Genomic DNA, 22,500 nt, shown 5'->3' with positions numbered 1-22,500 from the left:
TATATATATAGTATTTATATCTTTAAAAAAAAAATTATATATATATATATATATATATATATATATATATACAATGCGTGTATGTATAGTAAATAAAAACTCTTGACCAATTCTGTATGAATAAATAATTAAAAAAAAAAAAAATATATATAAGGATGTTGTTTCCATGCATTAGTATATATACTATATACTTGTTATGTAAGTTATATTCGTTTGGGCTTTTTTTTAGTTTTTGTCAGGTGTTTAAAAAAAAAAGAGCATATTTGGTAACCTTGTTTCGGTTGTATGTGTGTCTGTGGTAAACAAATTAATTTTTCTTTTGAAATGCATTTTCTGACGACACTAAATTTGGCTTGTGAATGCAAAAAAATCAGTTCTCTCCACACATTACAATTATGACAACGCCCTTTTGGGAAAGGCACAAGAAATTGTGTGGATGCAATGAACATTTCCAGAGTCATTTTATTGTTAAATTGTTAATCTTTCATAAACCTCGAACACTTGTTTCTTACGTATTGACACATTGATTGATAACTGTCAATTTACAGTTTTTAGTTATGATTGTTTCTTACGTATCGACGCATTGATTAATAAGTGTCATTTTACCGTTTTTAGTTCTGGTTGTAAATAAACGTGTTTGGTATGAATGTTGTACTGATGCATACATCTGCCCCGAGCAGCAAAATTCAACCATGTCACAACGGGGCCTCAATCTGAATGTTGTGGTATATTGGATTTTTTCTCTCTCTTATTTTCAGTGAATCTCACTTATCCAGAACATTAATTTACATGTCTGTAGTCATACAATTGAAAAATGTTCTATCAGAATAGCTAAGGCACATTTGGTTATTTGGAACAATCTGGGTTATTTGTTTTGTTTTTTGTCTTTCTCTCTCAGCATTGTGTGCATGTTTGATAGTCATTATTCATTGTCATGTCTGTCGTGTGGGCCATTTTGATTGAAACTGCCATTGAGTTTTGTTTATTTGTTGTTATTGTTTTTGTTTTGTGTGATCGTTATTTGTTTCATCGTTGTTCATTTTTCCCTTTAAAGTTGTAACCAATTTTCATGTATTTATTCAATGGAGAGAAGATACAGAGAGAACGACAGATGAACAGACTTATAGTTTTCGTAAAATTGTATTTCCACTTCCCAGTATACGAAATACTAAAGCCTTTTTCGTGTCATTCTAATGCATCACCCTTCAGCGTCCTATATATAAACTAAACAAATGAAGAAAATGATATTGTTTCATCACAGAAATAAAGCTTTCACTGGTTGAAGTGAATTGAGAAAGGACGAAGTGGATAGGTATGAGCAGAACTGCCATGAGAATTTTTTTTTTTTTTTTTTTTTTTTTAACAACTGACGAGGTGACTCCCCTGATAAAGTGACGGCCAGTGTTTTTCCCATATATAAGACAGTTTTAGTCCGTGCGACCGCCCCTTGCCACCCACCACCCGTTGGACGTCTTTAATCCCAAGTCGGCCCCCGTGCCTGTCCCTCCTACCTTCTGTCTACGTCTGTGTGAGCCGCAGAACACTTCATAGCTGTTCGCTCCTACTGGGCGATTCATCATTTCGCTGTGTGTGTGTGTGGCATTGTGGGGACTTGGGGCTTCGCCTGTCACACACGTATCGTGGAACCGCGATTGGGCGAAGGGCAGTGAATATCGCTACTGTGCCCTCGTGGCTTGGCAGTGCTGTCATCGTAAATGAACTTCGACGTAAATCATCGTGTGGGCCCGTTAAATGGACCTGGAACTGCTCAACAGCAGTTAGGTCGCTCACTCTGATCTTTCACCTGACTCATGCTGTTGTTCTCTTGTACCATTATAAGTGATTTCGCTGGATCGGATTGAGAACAACATGTGTGGAATACGAGCCATGTATGTTCGTGACATAACTGAATTATGTTTGGCACAGAAAACAACCCAAGGTGCCAGCGTTTAGCTGATGGGCCTGATGGGGTTGACATGCGTGAGCGAACTCAGATACCATCAGCTGGTACCTTTTCGTTAACAATCTTTGAAAGCCTGTGGCCACGATTCGGTGTTGCCAATGTTCACAGTATGAAAGAAGCGGTGGTAGGTGGACATCGTTTCAACGTGGATCACTGTGCCATGCCAGCATCGGATCATTTACCTGTAGCGCACAGATTTGTTGATTGTCCCCACACCGGCACTGACAGAGTGCCAATCAAGGGTGGGGGTTTCAATGGACGCGTTTAGAGAGGTCTGGATCAAGACTAATGAGTAATTTTGTTCTGGTGTCACCCCCATTACAGCACATTGATGAGCTTTCTATGTGCTTAGCGTGTGGTCCGCCAGAACTGTTCGTGTTCTCTGCCTGGTTTCTCAGACGGCCACTCGCTGTTCAGACCTTTCAGGACACAGCAGTGTGATATCGCGTGGGATACTGGATGGCACACAACATAGCAAACCCACTTTCTGTCAGTGTGCGGCTTAAGGAATGGATCGCAGTCCAACCCCACGATATTTGCTGTGATTACCGCCGGGGTGTTTGCAGCAGTGCCCTCAAGATGACAGATTATTGATACTCGACATTGAGAGCAAGTTTACTTGGAGTGGAAATACCATGTCTGTGTGGTCCAGAAGTCACAGTGATTTGGCCAAGCTGGCCAGAACTCTTCAAGACAATAACAGTCGAACTCGGCGACGTCTGACGAAATCAGCTAGTAGGACCAGGTCATTGTCACCTAAAACTCACGTGTTGAAAGAAGCAAAAACGGAACAGTCACGTTCACTGGACACCCGGTCAGATGTTTTTCCTGATCACCTTTCATTTCAAAGTGATTGCCCTGTCGTGAATGGAAGGACAGATAGTCTTCACGACGCTACATTCAGCCCTCCACCAACCCCGCGACTGAATGTGACCAGCGTGGATGGCAGTGAAAGTTGTTGTTCAGATGTTTTTTTGCAGTCATCTGCTTCAGACTGCAGTGAGGTCTTTCATAGTTTAGCATCAACGTCTGGTGCATGGCCGTGCCAAAACAGAAACATGTCATGTGTGTCCAATGCTGATGTCTCTCCCGGTGCCAGCACCAATGAACAATCACAATCTTCACATGTGTCTCAAAAAATCACATTCAGTGGCAGTTTTGACCATGGATCCACCAAGACTGATACCGTGGTAGAACCAAGCACAAAGTTAAAAAGGCTTGATTCCGGTATAGGACTGTGTACTCTCCAAGAAGGTCTTGAGACGAGAGCCCCATTAGTAGCCAGCGGAACACCAGCAGATGTTTCGATCGACTTCAGAGGAAAGCCAAATATATCAAGGGATCAGAATGCTAATCTTGAGAACAGTCACCAGGAACAGAGTGATAAAAGTAAGAACAATCATCAAGCTCAGAGTGCTGAATCTGGGATACATCAACAGGGCCAAAGTGTGAAACTTGATAACAGTCACCAGAACCAGAGTGAGAACACCCACCAGAACCAGAGTGAGAACACTCGCCAGAACCAGAGTGAGAACACTCACCAGAACCAGAACCAGAGTGAGAACACCCACCAGAACCAGAGTGAGAACACTCACCAGAACCAGAACCAGAGTGAGAACACCCACCAGAACCAGAGTGAGAGCACTCACCAGAACCAGAACCAGAGTGATAACACCCACCAGAACCAGAGTGAGAACACTCACCAGAACCAGAACCAGAGTGATAACACCCACCAGAACCAGAGTGAGAGCACTCACCAGAACCAGAGTGAGAATAATCACCTGGATGAAAGTGAGAACACTCACCAGGATCAGAGTGATAAACTTGAAAACAATCACCAGGACCAAAGCTTTAAGTTGGGGAACAACCACCTTTGTGCCGTTGTTGACCCCTCTTCTCCTCGTTTGTCTGCCAGGAGTCCCGATTTGCTTAGAAAATTAAAAGAAGTGACATCCTCCATCAGTGCTAATAAGTCAGTCCCCAAAGTAAAGAGTAGCAGATATGAGAGGCAGTCTTCGTCAGAAAATAACTCTTTTTCATCAGCAACCATCGAAACGTCTGTGTCTGTCTGTGCAAACAACGAAAGACCAGAATCATCAGAAAAAGAGGAACCATATTCGATAGAAAGAAGAAAATCACCTTGTTCAGTGACAGAGAGACCACATTCAACAGAGACCCGACGTGAGAGTGATAGTGATTTGATACAGACTTCATTGCCAGAATCCAGTTCCATTCTTGTGGACAAATGTCCTGTGAGCACTGATTCTGAGGATGCAGGTTCAGTCGATTCAGAGAGATGCGAAGTTGATATCATGCAAAAAGAAAAGAAAACCATGCTGGGAGAGGGTACCTGTGCCACTTCAACAAATATTAGTGACGAAGAAGCAAATAATGACAACGAAAACTGTCGCGGAGAAGCAGGTTTCAGTTCAGAAATGAACTTAGCGGGTGACTTGATAAAATCTGATGATAAGCATTCTTCTCTCTGCCTCGATCCGACTTCGTCACCAAGTCTGAATTCCGTAACTGATCCATCACAAACTAGTTCTTCCAGTGTTCCCGGGTCTGAAACAGAACAGACTCAACAAACAACAGCCAACAGTTCTACCCTTGTGACTCTTGTAGCTACATCTGCAGTCAGTGCGACTCATCCTCAGGCCGTCATAAATCAGTCTTTCGCCACTACCAGTGATACCACATTCATTGCAGCAGCACCATTATCAGTATCATTTGCAGACCATAGCCAAAATGCCAAGGATAGTTATACAGCAATGACTGTGTCGACTTGTGGTCTCCCTCAGTTGACGGTCCATGACATGGATATGAGATTAGTGCCGCTCAGTGCCATCGGAATCATGGTTGGTGGCAATGGGACAGCGTATGAACTGAGCGAAAGATTTCCGTGTCTTACTTCACAGACACCAAATGACATGACAAAGACCACTGGACGGACAGACACTGTAGCAGGAAGCACTTTGCTTTTGCACAATACCGTTACTGTTTCCCCACCATCTGGATCTCCTTCAGCAGATGGTTTGCAGAAAGGTGCCGAAAAAGTAGTTGCTGCTGTCTGTCATCATCCTCATCTTAAAACAGAACAGATGTGTCAGTGTCATTGCATCGTAGGTGAAACGCCATATAATGACAAAGTGTTAGAAAGTCATAACACAAGTATGACTCATCAGGGGGACACTGGAACAGTATCTTGTTTTTGTGATTCACATGTACAGCAGCACTGGACTAAAGTTTTACCTGGCGAAAACCAGCTTCAACAAAAACAAGAATCACAGACGGCAGAGTTAGCATCAGAGTTGAACAATGCAAGCGCAGAGAGTTCAATAGTCAATGTAGGAAATTTAAGTGATAGTTCATTCTCATCCCCTCAAATTGATATGAAAAGACCCCCTTGTCACAGTGAGCCAAGCCAAACTGAAACAGATGAACAAAGAGCAGAGATTAAATGTGACATGACTATTCTTGGGGCAAAAGTTTCCTCCAGTGAGTCTTCTCTTTACACCAAACCTGACTGTATAGATGATTCCGGTGCAGGCATTCAACCAAATCAGGTCACAGGGGAAACGCAGACAGAAGAGATGAACTATGATACAACCAGTCTGGCCACAGAATTTCACTCTGATGACTCTGCTACTCTCCGGAGATCTGATTGTCCAAACGCACATGATACTCGCAGCCAGCAAAACCACGTCACATCAGAAACTCAGACGGAGGAGATAAAAGCTGATGTGACCTCTCTGAATAGAGGTATTTTATCTGGTGATTCTCTTTTCTCCAGAACTGATCGGTCGCACTCGCCTGCTTCACAACAGCCAAAACATGTTACAACAGAAACACAGACGATGGAGATGAAATCTGAGATGACCACTTTGACAGGAATATCATCTGATGACTCGCCCGCTTTCTCCAAAACTGACCGTTCTTACTTTCCTGATTCTCATGGCCAGCATAACTATGTCACAACAGAAACACAGACAGTGGAGCCGAAACTTGATGTGTCTGCTTTGATTGGAAACTCATTTGATGACTCACATACTTTCCCCAGAAGTTATGACGCATGCTTATCTGATTCCCTTAAGCAACTGAACGATATCTCGACTGAGGCCCATCAAAAGGAAATGGATTCCAGTGTGACCAGTCAGGGCATTGAAAATTCATGTGATGACTCCTCTTGCTATGACATTGCAGAATCATCAGATCATGGTATACTTGGAGAAGAACAATCTGGCAGAACTTATCTTAGCGCTGTAGACAAAATCTTGAGTGATATGTTTCACAAAGAAGCTATTTTTGTAGACTCTCCTGTGCCATTCAGCTTTCACAAGGACCAGCATGATGAGAGCAGTTCTGTGTCAGATAGAAAATTTTCGGGATGTTCTCTTTTCGGCTCTGAGACATACCATAGGAGCTCGAACGAACTCCTGAGAGAACAAGCAAAGACTGAAAAGGAGGAAGGGAATGATGCAGTGGATGGCTTGTCGATGAAAGAAAGCCAACAGCAAACTGACCGTGCTGCTGATCAATCTCCTGATATCTTGCAGCCTGCTGACTGTTTGCCTGTGTCTGGCATGGCACAAAAAAGATCTTTTTCCAGCGAAGATGGTGTCGGTTCGCGTGATTTCCACGAGTCACCGAGATTACTTTGTGCACAGGATCAACAGAATGACAAATCAGTGACTGAAAGGCAATTACCATTAAACAGTAGTGCCACTAACACAAGTCTATGCACTAAACATTCGTCTAGTGAAAATAATTTGTCAGAGAACTTACATGCAGTAGGAGAGTCTGAGACCTTTTCACTGTCTGGCCTTCCATTTAGTAGCAGCATTAACAGTCACTGTCTAGTGCAGAGTAAATGGGCAAAACCACCAGAAAGGTTGGATCCTGAATCAGAAACAGAAAAGTCTGTTGTTTCTGCGTCTGTTCAGGTGTCTCTTAGTGGGACAAGTGAACACAAGAGAAGGTCCTCAAGGTCCCACAGAAGACGTTCACGTGCTCGGGAGGAGGGGTCCACTGCCACCAGAAAGAGCGCTGACCTCAGTCAGTCTCAGACTTCTTACAGTAGTTCATCTGTTGACTCTCTCTTGTCACTCTCAGATAGTGGTAGTGGTAGTAGCTACCGCAGTGATGTGCTTAACTATTTAACCTCTTACTCACACTCACAGGGTCAAGTACAACGGTCAGTCAACAAGAGACGGCTCAAGAAACTCCTCACCCTGTTGCGTCTGTCTGACCAGCAACCCACGTCGGAAGTTTCAGGTTTGTCAGATTTCTCCAGAACTGTTGCTGATTTACAGCATCTTTGTCTATGTCTCTCCAGAAACCTGGAACTGCAAACTCAGCAACAGCTACTCGAACAGCAGCAACAGCGACTCAGAGAGCACCAACAACAGTTAGTGAAAGAACAGACTCCCCAGGACCAACACCCTCTCCAAGAAAAGGAGAAGCATCCTGAGAGTAAGGAGCCTCGAGAAGAACCCCATCGGCAAGTTGAAGTGCCTCAACAGGGGCGAGACCAGCAGCAACAGAATCAGCTTCAAGAGCAACAGGAACAACAGCAACAGCAACCAGAAGAGGAGCGTGTGCCCCACGAAGAAGGTGGGGGTTCAGGAAGACCACCAGTGAAAGATCAGCTACACACAAAACGTTTCTTGAAACTTCGTCTTCTCAGTCAGCCATCTCAGAAAAGAGGTGTCCAGGCCAAACCCTTCAAGGGGTGTCCCAGACCAGAAGAGAAGAGCCCTAAACCTCAGTCAACCGCGCAGCAGGCGGGGACGAGCTCTCGCTTCCAGCCCCTGGCCCTGTCAGCAACGGAGGTCAATCCAGACGTCCTGATCGAGGAGGCGTGCAAGAACACGGAGCTGCTGGAACGCCTGGGCGTGGACAAGGACGTGTTTAGAACAGACAAGGAAGTCTGCTCTGAGGACGTTCCGCAGCAGGCATCGCAGAACGCCCAGGGCTCGCCCAAGGACTCTGGGTCTGGTGGCTCGAAGGAAGTCGACGAGGGAGGCAAGGTAGAGGAGGGAGAGCGCGTTGTTGTTGAGGGAGCGGAGGAGATGGAGACCCCGGAGGAGGCGGTGATGAAGCTGGATGAGGAGTTTGACAAGATGCTGGCCGACATGAAGCCTCACGTCCTCAAACTGCCGCACAAGTCAGGTGAGTGATGTGTGGGTCTGTCATGTGGTCCGTCGTATGGTGGGGGGCGGCGGAGGGGGGGGGGAATAGGTAGGGAAAAATTGTGTGGTAGTGGTGATGGTGTGTGTGTGTGTGTGTGTGCGCGCGCGCACATGTGTGTGTGTGTGCTTCACTTCCCTCCCTTCCAGTTTCTTTCAGATAGAGACACATCATAAATGTAGTCACAAATTCGAACAAATCATACCATGAAATGGACAAACTATTTCATCTTTTAAATACCCATGCTGTTCTGTCACTTAGCAGTTTGTTGAAACGCTGCGTGGTAGACAAGATGAAATGTCTGTGCAGGCATACGCAAGTATGCGTGCGTGCGCATATGTGTGTGTACGCTTGTATGTAAGCACATACATAGTTCACACAGTCAACAAAACGCACACACACACAATAAATATATATAACGAGTAACTTGATCAGCCGTGGTTATAGTCCATCATTGTCTGGAATAATGCCATCAGCCACAGTCTTGGATGTTAGCCAATTTTTTTTTCTAACAATGCAGATCCAGTTAGTATTTCGAAGGTAGGGGCTGGGTTTGGGGGTGGCGGATCCAAAGTTTTTGTTTTTGTTTCGTCTTTTCTAGTTTTATATCAGACAGGAAATTGATCAATGAAATCTAAGTTCAATCTCTCCCTTGATAATGTAGTCAAGTCGATATATTTGAAGAAAACCCCCATAGCTGTGTTGTTGTTTTTGGTGGTAGTGTTGACCATGTGTGTGTGTGTGTGTGTGTGTGTGTGTGAGTGTGTCTGTCTGTCTGTCTGTCTCTGTGCATATAATTTTACAAACGCGTGATGTGTGTGTGTGCATAGATTTATATATTATTATGTATATATATATATATTATAATTATGTGTGTGTGTGTGTGTGTGTGTCTGTGTGTGTGTGTGTGTGTGTCCCTACATTTCCATCTCAGTATTGCTGTGAACAACAGCCACCGAGAACACTGCCATCATCATCATGCAATGATAAATTTGGGACATACTGTGTGTGACTGTGGGGGAGTTAGTTTGTGGATTGTTGATTTTCTTAACTTTTGTTAGACTGCATGTGTGTGTGTGTGCGGGCGCGTGTGTGCGTGCGTGCGTACATTGGTGTACGTGTGCGTGCGTGCGTGTGTGTGTGTGTGTGAAACAGACTTGTAGAAAATCTAGAATGTTCCGAGGAAGGAGAACTAACCTGAAGTTGAATATTGACATTCGTTTACAAATATGATGAAAGACGAAACATAATTAAAAATCCTTTGGGAATATACCGGGTGAATACTGATATCTTTTGCATCGAGAAACATTTTCTTCCGTATGTCAAATTTATTATAAAATCGCAGTTGTCAATTGTTAGTTGTTTTGTTCGATATCAGGACATGCGATAATTGTGTTAAACACAATAAATCTTGCACATAATTACATAGTGCAACTTGTAAGGCATATCATGTCTAAACATGATCCACCGAATATCGCAATGAAAATGTTTGTTTTTATGTGTGTGTTCACCCACCACAGTAAAATTCACACTTTACATCGTGTTTGCGCATTCCCAAGTAAAGCAGGAACGTAAGAACGAACACGGGGGGTTAATATTCTAACACAATCATCGAAACAAACAAAACGTAGAAGGAAATAGTATTGACCATCACTTACAGAGGAAGCAAAATATGTCTGGAAGACTGACCATTTGATAAGTAAAATTATGCCAGCAGTTGAGGCCCCACTTTCTTTTCATATGGCAGAGTACAGTATTGTTAACACGACGTGACAGTTGTGCAGATCACCGAGAAATCGCGAAATCCGTATGAGCTTCAATGGACCAAACGTTTTGCTTCGGATACGCTTGGTCTAAATGGTGAACATACTGAGAGATTTGTCCTCTTTGTGTTTCTCTTGGCCCACTTCTTCGACAGATTTGCCATAATATACAAATACTCTACAGTTTTTGTTGAATCAGTGATTTTCTGGACGTTGATCGTTTCATTGTATAGTTTGGTATAAATATTTGGAGAAACCCGAGGTCGCAAATCCATTAACGAGTTGTCTCCAGACCTTTTTTCCCCCCTGAGCGTACGTTTGCATGTCTGTGGACCGTTACAAGTACCAACGGAAAATGGACAGCGCCACCTGTATGCCCAGTTTCACACGGGAGAAAGCTCTAAAAGGCGCGAGCTGTTGTGTAAATGGGCATGAATATTAGTCCAAACACCAAGACCCATTAAGTGCTTGACCAAGAGATTCACGGCCTTTAAACCGCGGGGTTTATCCCCGAAGTTCCTCTGGCGATCCTAGGGGTGGGCACAACAGTACATTGACTCGTGCGACAGCTACCCAAATAACGAGGTGTTGAAGTGGATGATAGTGTCCTGGTTTGGTGGGCGCCGTTTTGGGGCCTACAAACACCCTTTGTTTCAACGTTGTTATCATCTGTTACTTAAGTCCTTTGGAATCGGGGTGACTGTGGGGGGAACCCTGGTCCCCCTAACACACCCAGCTGGCCACTGATAAGAGAGACCGAGGAAAAAAGTAACTCAAAGACTTGGACTAATCCTTTAATGCCTCTTGTCTTTTGTGCGCTACGTTTTGGAAACTTGTAACGTGTTGTTCAGTGAGTCGTGGCCTTTCCTTTCCTTATTTTTATCATGACTTTCTTTAAGCTCTTTTATTGTCACGGTCAAGAGTCATATTCGTTGGGGTGTTAGCAGGCCGGTGTTTTTGTTGAAATTCACTCTAGTCGTCCATAAGTCTTCCAAAAACAGAGGCTTAGGAGGAGCAAGTGGGGCGATGACAAGCGTTCTGCCGCCATATTTGTTTGTCAAACGAGCAGAATGTTTTGTTAGAAAACAGGAGTGTCATTTCTTAAGGAACTCTGTCTCTCTGACTGTCTCTGTCTCTGTCTCTCATCCTCACTCTCCCCACCCTTCTCCCTTTTTCACACACACATGTAATGATCATGTATGGCAATCGAGTGCAGTTTGCTATGCATGTGTTATTTGCATTGTGTATTGCTTGGCTGACTGTACAAAGTATAAAATATTTTGTCTTTGATGATTTGTTTTCATCTTCTTCTCAAACGTTTATTCTGACACCCTCGCATGAGAGGCCTATAAGTGTGGCCTGTAAATGAATAAAGCTTCCATCCATCCATCTCTCCATCCATCTCTCTCTCTCGCTTCCCCCCCCTCTCTCTCTCTCTTCCATACTCTTCCAGTCAGTCTTGCCCCATTACAAACTGTAAAAAGGTTTGGATACTTGTTTGTCACTTAACTACACAAACACTTGTCCTCACCACATCAGAGCGACCGCTGGACATTTTTTGCTGTCAACGGTGAGGCACACGGCCTTTCCATGTGTCATCGTGTTATATAAGACTTCTATGCAACAATGCCTCTCGAAGTTCACCGATCACTAAATGATAAAAGATCATGAGGTTAGATGAACAGGTGCGTGAGTGGGTCTCTCGGACTTCACCCAGGAACAAATGTCAATAGCTAACCAAACCAAATGGCCGCGAGGTCTGTATCTCAGAGTTGAGACGATAGACAACTTTCTTTGATTCAAGCTTTGATTCAAGCCAAGTAACAGTGCTTCGACCCCAGCCACAGATTGCGAGAGAACATCTACCACCACTGTCCTTTCCCTGAGCCACACCTACCTTCTTTGTCAGTGTAATCAGAACAACCCAATTTTAATACCCCCCTCCCCCCACAGAGACAGTGGCCTTCTTTAGGAAGATCCACGACACAGACAGACAGTGCAAGAGCATGAACTCGATTTCACGCATTTCTGTGTGTCTGCATGGTCGTATCTCGGTCGATTCCGCAGTTGAAAGTGTACAAAACTAAGTGCTTCATACTTGATCAGAACGATGAAAACAAACAGGCTTGGGTTCAAGACTGGGTATAGCTATGTGACAAGCACCAATTGAAAGGGCAGGTGGTTGAGATTCACTTCACTTAGCCCCCTTTTTACAACCCCGCTTCCACTCCTCCCCCTCCCCCCCACCCCCCCTTCTCGCCTCCTCCCTCCTGCTTGTTCGGCGGTGTTGACTGAACGATTCCACTTGATTTGAGTCAGTGGATCAAAGTGACTCAGTTTTGTTTCCGTTTTTGTTTTGAATCGCTTTAGTTGTTGCTGATCGCACCGTTTCCATGGGGTCATCCTCACGCCGTTCACCCCGAATCCCCCGTGTACTACACATGCAGCTACCACACCCTCGCCCGTTCTGTGTTAATGTCCCAGCGCCGGTACCGTAGCGGCAGTTATTAATGATAGGTCTCCATAATATGAGGCCTAAGTAGCTGACTCAAGATTGATTGAATACTTTGAGTGAATGGTAGGTTGGTGGGATTGGTCTGTTGATTGGTCTTACTGACCCACTGACTGATTGATCGATTCTTTGATGGTTCAGTTGACTGATTGAATGAATGATTTGTGTGTTGGTTGGTCGCTTAATTAGTCAGTCAGCTGGTTGTTTGGTTGGCACGTTGATCGATGGATGGATGTATTGATTGATCTGTGTAGTGATGGACAGACTGGTTGGTTGCTTGCTAGACTCATTGGTAGGTTGGTTGATTGGTTGATTTATTCTCTGATTAACTAACTGCTATTGACAGATGACGAAGTCATGATGTGTAGTGAGATGTATGTGTGTGTGTGTGTGTGTGTGTGTGTTGGTTGCAGATCGTCAGAAATGTGCCGTGTGGATCAAGAAGCTGTGCGAACCCCCTTCTTCTGGAATAACTGGCAGGTCAGTCTGTGTGTGTGTGTGTGTGTGTGTGTGTGTGTGTGTGTGTGTGTGTGTGTGTGTGTGTGTGCGCGTGTGTGCGGTGTATTCCTTCGCATGTGTTCGTGTGTGCTTGCATGTGCATGTACGTGTATAGGTCTTCATTCTTATTCCTATATGATTGAAATTCTTTTCCCATATAGATAAATTCACGAGTTTCACATTTTCATAGGTTTATTTGTGTTGGTACTCACAAGCGTATGCGTGGTTTCTATCAGCCGTGTCTGTGTGTGCATTTTTGTGTGTATGTGTTTTCTTTAGTGGTTGGTGGCACTGCGGAGGTGCTGGTTGTAGTGGTGTCATGATAAACAGGAATCGAGCTGACCGATTCTCCCCCTCCACCCTCACTCTCTTTCTCCGCCCCCCCCCTCTCTCTCTTTCTCTCTTATTTCTTTCTCGCTCTCTCTCCAATTTTATGACTCGGTATTCAGACCGCATGAGACCCCGAGGATAGTTTTGTCAACGCTAAAAGTGTCTCCAAACTTATGTAAATCTTTATCTTCAGGGGTCTTTGCGGTATCATCATCAGTCGTGTCTTAAAAACAAGCAACCTGGTCCTGCATTGACTTCGGTTTGGCGCATTTGTGTGTGATGGGGTTGTGGTGGGTTGTTGCTGTTGCGCGCGCGCGTGTGTGTGTGTGTGTGTGTGTGGTGAGCTATTGAACAGGCGAGGATGTGCGTGAAAACATGGTTGCTGGCCAGTGGACGTGAACTTTTGCGCGATTCTGTTGTCTCCGAAACTACTGTAACTACTGATTCATGTGGATTGTCACCCCTCCCTCTTTCTTTCTCTCTTTTTCTGTGTGTGGTGTCTTTCTCTTCTTTTTGGGTAGAAAAAAGCCAAGTCAATCTTTCTCTCTCTCTCTCTCTCCTCTCTCTCTCTGCGTGTATATATATATATATATATATATATATATATATATATATGTGTGTGTGTGTGTGTGTGTGTGTGTGTGTGTGTGTGTGTGTGTGTGTGTTTATCGCTTGTGGAAGGTAGTTCCACGTTATTGTCGAAGGTGCACGTCTGCTTACTACTTTTTAAACTGACAATGATCAGAGATATTAACAATGTTGCCGATTTAGAAAAAAATCCTTTTAGTAACTGAGCTCAATGAATGTTTTGTAAGATTTTTTTTTCTTTTCATTTATGTGCTGCCAGCGGCTTGGCAACAACGGAAGACGTTCCCACAAATTAATTTCGTCCAGCATTAGTCTTGACGCCATGCTTTCCTTGACAGGTGGTCGTTTTTGTGCCTGCCCGTCACAGAACCCATTTGTCACTGACACAGTCTGAATAGAATGGCATTTGGTAATGTTACTGATAATAATTCCTGCTTATGAAGACAGTCATTTTTGCAGCACCATGTTTTTATAGGTTGTAAAGTATGCAGACATTAATGGAAACTGTGGGTTGGAGTTCATTGTATTTCTTCCACCATGACTTACCACACACATATTTGTAATGGGTCGATCTAGTTGTTTTTCGTCCTTACAGAGAAAGTACTTTGCTGTGAAGCAAAAGGTTTTGCAATGACCGGTAAAATATGCCGTACTGAATATTGCTTATTTGAAATGAGTAAATAATGTAGGATGAAAGAAATCACATGTAATGCATATCTGCCGAGCGGCAGGGGCAAACACAACAGAGGTTTATGTAAAAGCATCAATAATGTAAATGAATATAAGATGGAAAAACGCATCTGTATACAGATGTCAACGAAAGTATAAGGCGAACGAGAATGTAGTAGATGTTAATATTGCTGCCAGAGATGCGTTTGTATTGTCCTGATTATTGCTATCTCCTCTCTTGAGAACTTATTAGAAAAAAAAGGTGGCACCAAGCTTGAATGGAAAACACTTTTATCAGTCAGAACAATATTTTAAACCTGTATGATGTGATCACTAGAATCCTTATATTTACCAATAAAACCATCGGGTTCAGGGCCTTTGCGGTTTGACTTTTATTCAGTGCACATGAGACATCTAACATGGAAATAAGGCGATTTCATGTGGTCATCAATTTCAGTATCTTGAACATCTGTGCTTACAAGTACTAGCGACTATTTTCTTTTTTAACAATGGTGTAAGGCGTATAATTGCACGTCAGTACTGATATTATTTCTTGGTTGTTTCCTTTTTAAGGAAGGATTATAGATAACTTTCCAGAATTCTTTCTGGATTTCCTATAGAAGAAACAAATTGATACAGTAATGCCTCATTGAAATATATTCCTTTCAACAGCTTTTTTTTAGTCACTTTTTAACATCGATATATTCAAATTTCCACACATTATGAACAATCTTCTTACATTTCTTGTGTAAAAGCTGCATTTGCGATCGAACCAATCATCAGGTTCTTGTTTTCAATGATATAGGAACATGAATTTTCATATTCTTAGCGCATTCATTAAATATAAGTGCATTGTTAACATTACTATTAGTCATATTCGCCACCATTTCGATTTAAAAAAAAAAAAGTTTATTCAACAATAAGATATTTTCGTTATCCCTCACAAACTTATTATTAATTTGATGTCTGAGTATAACACATGTTTTCATTTGGGGAGAAAACGAAACAAACAAACAAAACAACAACAACCAAAAAAAAAAAAAAAAAAAAAAAAAAAAAAGAGGGTATTTCCTATTGAAGGCATATGGTCGGAATCTATCTGTTCATAAACGTTCAGTTTACAAGAAACTAGCAGAGTCAGGGAAATAAACAACTACAAAAGAAAAAGAAGAAAAAAAGAAGAAGAAAAAATGTTAATTACTCAGAAACACATGCAGCGACTTTCAATATGGCCAGTACATGTTTCATTTAAAATTGTTTAGCCTAAAGTTTTGCACGCATTCAGCTTTAATATTTGCATGTCCAGCACGCAAAGTTTTCCAAATAATCATGAGGAATTAGGATAGAACAGAGGCATGGACGGGGAGGGGATGGGGTGGGGAGCTTGGGGGGGGGGGGGGGGAGCGCGAGACGGAGAGGGGGTGAGAACATGTGTAACAAGTTCCCCAAATAACACCCCGCCATGTCATGTCGCTTTGTCACCACAGACTTAAACATGTATAGGAGCCTGATTGACCTCATCCCCCACCTCCCCCTCCCCCGCCCCTTCCTCCTTCAGCCCCCAACAACTGTAATTGTTATCATCACCACACGAAGCAGAGAGGGGTCATGAGCCCTGCTCTCACACAGTGACAAGCCACAGCCCCCACAGTGGTTAATTCTGTGGTGACAAGCCAGTGTTTGCCAGAAACGTTCCCCTGATCAGTTCCAGCCCGGGGCGCCACAGAACCTCGCTCAGCAAGCACGCACGCCACTCGATCCTGGCCCCAGCGTACACGTCCTGCCGGGCTTATCAGATTGTCTTTGCCTCTCCGGGTCAGCGCCTACCCGCCTGGAGATCGCCTGGGTGGGCCTTTCAGGAGCCCGCTACTCTGAGATCAGGGCTTCAAAGAAGACTCCTGTGCTCAGACCTACCAAGGGCTGTGCATGTTAGGGTCAGGGAGAGTGACCTGGTGGTGGTAGTTAGGGATTTTGTTGTTGTTATTTTGTAATGGAAGGTGGTTTTGTTCGCAATGACTTGAATATGTATGGGGGTCATGATTGGAAGGTTTTTGTGTCAAGGTGCAATCAGTGTCCTTTGTATTGTTACTGTTGTGGAACATTGTTGCACGCTCGGCCTTTATCTTTTCAACACCCAGGTGTACAGTTACAGAAATGTGTAGTTATAAATAGAACGCCGAGTTATTGCCTCTTTGAGGTCTCGTCCGAGAACGCTGGCTTATTTCTAATTCGTTGCTTGAAATAACCGCATGGAAAAATTGGAGGCGGGGATGGGTGCGTGCGAGGGGGAAGAGCATCTCCAATGTTGTTGCCATGCTACGGAGAAGATTCTTGTCATGTCCCTATGCTTCCAGTGTTGCATAGCAAGAAAAGCTATTTCATATCAAGTTGGCCTGTGTAATATTATTCTGTTCCCGCGAGGGCAGGCAGATATCCCAGCTTGGAACGAACTTTTTTATTTTATTTTTTTAATTTTTTATTCTTTTTTTAGAATCTCCCTCATCTATCATACCCTTTTGATTGTTTTTGTTTATGAGAGATTTACCTGTATGCATGGTTTGGTGGGGGCGGGAGGGGGGTTATAATGTGGAAGGTTTGAAGTATAAAGGGGGGTTGTGATCACCGATGTTGGATCACCCATCTTCAATTTCCGGTTGTCATTCATTGACCAGAGCAGGAAACTGACTCATACTGACTGTAGCTGTCAGTGTGTCTTTCTAGCTGTCTGTTGACCAAAACATGCAAACGAACAAATAAGCTCATACACTCATTAGTGATGGTGATTATGATGATGATAATAATGATAATGTTTATTTATATTGCGCCTTATGCAGTGGTTTTGCTTTACGTAGCTACGCGCTTTACAGTGCAATAGTTCCAATAAAAGTACACTACAACACGTTACAACATTCATCAAAACATGCAGGCTGGTCCAGCTGAGTAAAAATTACGAACTATGACAAGACAGTGCATCAACTGTACTAAGAAGTGAATCCTTGCAGTGTCGTACACAAAAAATGTACCAGCAGTTCGCAGCCACGTTTTTCATGCTTGGATCGTTGTCAGTTTTTAATTGAGGTGTGAATGAGTCAGAACTAGCATGGCCTGTATGGGTGGTTGTAACAAAAAAACAAAAACCCGCGCTGTTTGCGAGAAGGTATCGAATTTAAGTATCTAATATATGTAATTTTTTATCAGATATTTGACAGGGAGGGGATCAACAGTGAGTCATCTAAAATTCTGTTGGTTGGGTGGTGTGGTGACTCCCCATAACTTTTGTCTTAAGGGAAGAAAAGTCTTGATGTTTAAAATTGCAGACAGTTGTTATCCCTCGGCAAGGGAAATTTTCGTGCAAAAGAAATCAGAGAAGTTGGCGTCTTCGTACAGAAGACGTGTTCAACCACAAGATCTATAATTCGTTTTTGACTATGGCAGCCATTTGATCCATCCGTCCTCTACCCCCTTCCCACCCCATATATATATATATATATATATATATCCCCCCACCCCCATCTCTCTCTCTCACTTAATCTTGTTTTGTATATATCATTGAGTATTATGCGTCCTTCTTCCCAAAATCACGGACTCGGGAGACGGTCAAACTCATAAAAGATTTCGACGGGCGCAGTAGCCCAGTAGTTAAAGCGTTGGACTTTCAATCTGAGGGTACGGGGTTCGAATCTCGATAACGGTGCCTGGTGGGTAAAGGGTGGAGATTTTTTCTATCTCCCAGGTCAACGAATGCGCAGACCTGCTTGTGCCTGAACCCCCTTCGTGTGTATACACAAGCAGAAGATCAAATACACACGTTAAAGATCCTGTAACCCATGTCAGCGTTCGGTGGGTTATAGAAACAAAAACATATCCAGCATACGGAAAACAGAGTATTGCTTCCTACATGGCGGGGGTAAAAACGGTCATACACGTAAAAACCCCACTCGTGTATACGGGTGAACGTGGGACTTGCAGCCCACGAACGAAGAAGAAGAAGATAAAAGATTTCGTTCGCTTCATATCTGCCTGTTTTTCTGTTTCTCTGTCCTTTCCTTTTTCCTTATTTGATTTGATTTTTTTTTTAAATCTCAGATCCCAACAGTTCCCCATTCGTCCATACTTATGTCAACAGCTGACCCCATACACACTATCATAAAAACAAATAGACGTAGAAAAACAATGTATAGAATGAACAAGTCGGTCACTGGCCGTAAGAATCGTTTGTGCTCCTTCTTCGTCCATGTTACCCAAAAATAGGCTGTGATAAGGCTATTCAGAGTACGGCTTAGTTTTACGAGTGCCATTCGGGAGTCATGATACGCTCAATTTAAGTTGAAATGATAGGTTCGGTACCATAAATATTTCCTGGTATGTTCAGTCGGCTGGTATCTCTCTCTATCTCTCTTTCGCTCACACACACACGCACACACACACACACACATACACACACTCACACACACACATACACACACACACACACACACACACACACACACACACACACACACACACACACACACAGACTTACTTGCACACCGACATGAGTACTCATGTGCATTTGTGTGCGTGAGACTTGCAGGCTAACCTTACAGCTAAGAAACGGGAAACGGTGGGTAGGCGAAACAGGACAAAGAGGCAATTGAGGGGTGGTCACTCGATCAGAGAGAAGGCGAAACGGAAATAGGCGAACCGGACCTGCTCCGTTCCGCGCGCCTCCAGCCACGTCTACGGTACTAAACTCTAAACTAGTCTTTTGTGGTTTGTAGTGAACTGGAGGCAGTGAGTTCACATCACAGATTTACATGCTCGTAGAACTTTGCTGGCTGACTGGAATGGGGTAAAACACCCGCCAGGTCCTGTGAAATGGGGTCGTGTGATGTTCAGTCACACTGAATTGCCACTTTTAAAGTTAACGTTTATCGTGGTGTAAATTGGGCTCGAATGGTCGGTCTTTGTCTCTCAGCCAGTTTGTCCTGTCTGTCTGTTTATCTGTCTGTCTCAGTCTCTCTGTCTCTGTCTCTCTCTCTCACACACAGACACCATGCTGGGATTTCAGTTTGTTTGCAGATGCTGTTATTTCATATTATTTTCGAAAAGTTACAAAAAGAGAGAGGAGTTGTGTGTAATTTTGGAAAGAACATAAATAACGGATCGCTTTTCTCTGGCGAGGCGCTGTCCGAATTTTGAAATGGGCGCAATACAAATCAGTACTGTACAGAACGATACAAGACAATGCAATTCGCAACTAATTCGCTTGTCATTTTTCGGAATAAAGAGGATACCATACAATTATACTGTAGCAAGTAGCAGCAAGTCAAAGTTATTTAATCCATGATATTCTGAATTCACTACTTAAACACAAAAATTTCTTCATTTTTCTTCCCGAACCTTCATCCAGTATTTTGTCGTTTTTTGAATGAATACCCTCTAGTCCAGAATTCTTTAGACTTTGTTCAAAATGAATTTTTAATCAGTTGCCCATTTTTCACGGATCTTCAAAACTTGATCTAATTAGATTTCGAATCCTTTACCACCAGGTCGAGAATTTTCCATACATTGACCCATTTGACTTTTAAAAAACCGCTTTCCCAGTTCAAGAACAAACATGGACATCATCCGAGCTTTCTTAGTTTCTGACAGAGGCAGATTTTTTTTTTCTGTCACAGACAAATGGCGGATAATCATAAAATGACTTTTATTTAACAAATTCATATCTCGGTCTCTTCGCAACCATTCTTTTTTTCCCCACACGTTGTCTTTCTCAGCACTTCACAGTTGCAAACTGTTTAGGTGTAAAACGTTCACAAATCAGGTTTAAAGGTCCTATGTTCGGGCGTGAGGTGTGTGCAGAGATTTTCCTTGGAATGGCTCAGCAAGCGCTATGGACATAGCTTCGGTGCCTTTCCTCTAGAATTTGGACGAAGGGTCTAAAAACGGTTGGTAAGGATTGGACAGTCCTTATAAGGTTCTGTGTGTAAGCACATGACTTCAAAGATTTGATTTGTGGTTTCACCCCGAGGGAGGATCCAAGAAAACAAAGCAGTTGTTATTACCGTGTTTTTAAGTCGACTGAAACGATAAGAGGAGGCATTGAAATGGCCCTGGTAATATCCACCACCACTACTACTACCACTGTCCACTGTTTCCATCTGAAAAATGGAGAAAGCCCGGTGCATGTCACTCGTTGAGCCTGCTCATATTAATTAAACATTGTTGTGGATGTTGTGATTCTCACGCATTTATGAACACTCCTTTTCGTTGTGATCCACCCAGAACAAATTTAGATTTTATTATTGTTTTTATTATTATAGATTTTACTATATCATGTTGATGTAACAAAACTTGATTTCGGATTTTTGTTCTTCAGCATGAATAATCCGTTCATCTTGGTGATCACATAAATCAAATTTATAATTAGATTTATACTTAATTTCAATATGTTACATTGAATATCTAGTACTGTTCATGCTCACAGGCACACTTGCCACCACCACCACCACCACCATCACCACCACCACAACAACAACATCAAAGTGATCGCAAACTACGGTCCCCAAAACTGTTGAATAGGTTTAGTGCCCATGCGAGGTTTGACCATTCGCCACAAAATCAATGCCTGGGGTCTATTGTTCCATGCTGTTGTTTAAGTCGGTTGTTGTTTTACCTCAGTACGTCATGACGTTGATGCCTGCGGGAAGACAATACGGCTTGCTGATCACGCACGAAGTGTTAATCTAATGCATGCTGACAGGGCGTCTGCGCCAAGTACAATTAGTGGTGACAGCAGCTACTTTGTGGGTTCTTTCACAACAAGGAGGTTTTGTTTCTCGTCACCTCCCAGTCTCCGGACTGTTTCTACAAGCAATTCCAACGTCTGCTGAGGGGTACATATTTTGTTTTAGGCTTGTATTGGGCAGCAGATTAATTCCTATCCCTACCCACCCACCCCCCAGTTCCCTACTACCGTCTCCGCCAAACTGTCAGAGCGAGTTATGTTGGGGAGGCGGGAGGTGTAATAAATGTATCGGCGTTCAGGATCTCGTGTATTTGGGTTCCTAACGGCAGTTTGTTCCCGGCGAAGCCGTTGGAGGTTTATGAGAATGGATTTCGCCGGAGTGAAAATAGCTCCGTGTCGCTCTGTATTTCGCCTGTTTATGCGCTCTTTCTGTTTGGAGGGGAAAGTTGAAGTCACAAACATGAAAAACGTAAGACAACACTCCAGTCAGACCGCCGTCAGAAGCGTTTCAAAGCAAAATCACACAAATAGTGTCCAGGCCAAGTCGAGGCATACGTTATTGAAGCATTTAAATGGTCGTGTCTCAAAATCAGATACCATGGGGGTCGTGGATTGGGGGGTGGGGGATGGGGGAGGGTGGGGGGTAGCGGGGGTTGATCGCTGCCAATACCGAGACATTTGACGAGTGTCATCCAGCGGATGAAACAGGAATCATGTCAGGCATAACAAATGGCCCTCTCCAGTGGAGAGTATTCAGCGGAGACCCCCAGTGGCTTTCGTTGAAGGGTTCGATATTTTTTTCTTTCGCCTTTTCCCCACCACCACCACTGATGGTTTCTGAGACAGTCTGTGAAAAAGTCGTTTCATAACTCACAGAAGATTTGTTGACATGAACATGTTTTACTCCCTGCTATGTTGCTCAGAATATTTCCATGGTCAGCCAGTGAGAAATGTGTCCCCGTATAAATCCACGTGTGCCGTGTTAGTGCTCGTTTACTTGACATTGCTTGGCCTGCGAAATAACTAAGCTGGCCACTCAAGCTGTGCAGGTATTTTGACCTCCCCAGTATGTAGGATCCTCATACACAAGGTGCAAAGATTTATATTTTTTTTTAATTTATTGTCCATATTTATTTGATTGTTAATTGATTGCCTCGATAAATGTTCAGTATATTTCTGAATATTTCCTCCTAGTTCTACCTTTCACTGACATCTTTAGGAAGTCTTTGGACCAATAGTTAGTAAACAGATTATCCAT

General features: G+C 43.2%; 1 protein-coding gene across 6 annotated transcripts in view; it reads left to right on the top strand.

Annotated features, from left to right (window-relative positions):
* LOC143292894 (centrosomal protein of 112 kDa-like) overlaps positions 1 to 22,500 on the top strand; it is a 98,198-nt gene that overhangs the window by 21,528 nt on the left and 54,170 nt on the right. For 3 of the 6 annotated variants that reach the window (XM_076603564.1, XM_076603562.1, XM_076603560.1), the window contains exons 1-2: positions 3,643 to 8,134; positions 12,841 to 12,907. In XM_076603564.1, coding sequence (XP_076459679.1) covers positions 4,276 to 8,134; positions 12,841 to 12,907 — 3,926 coding nt within the window. In that variant the 5' untranslated portion in view covers positions 3,643 to 4,275. Of the gene's footprint in view, positions 1 to 3,642; positions 8,135 to 12,840; positions 12,908 to 22,500 lie in introns of those variants that run through there. The other 3 variants (XM_076603565.1, XM_076603563.1, XM_076603566.1) reach the window with 2 other exon arrangements.

This window comes from Babylonia areolata, chromosome 18 (genome assembly GCF_041734735.1).
Source record: "Babylonia areolata isolate BAREFJ2019XMU chromosome 18, ASM4173473v1, whole genome shotgun sequence".
Classification (NCBI taxonomy): Eukaryota; Metazoa; Mollusca; class Gastropoda; order Neogastropoda; family Buccinidae; genus Babylonia; species Babylonia areolata.
Note: the sequence above shows the minus strand (reverse complement) of the source record. Positions and strands in the feature narration are given on the sequence as shown.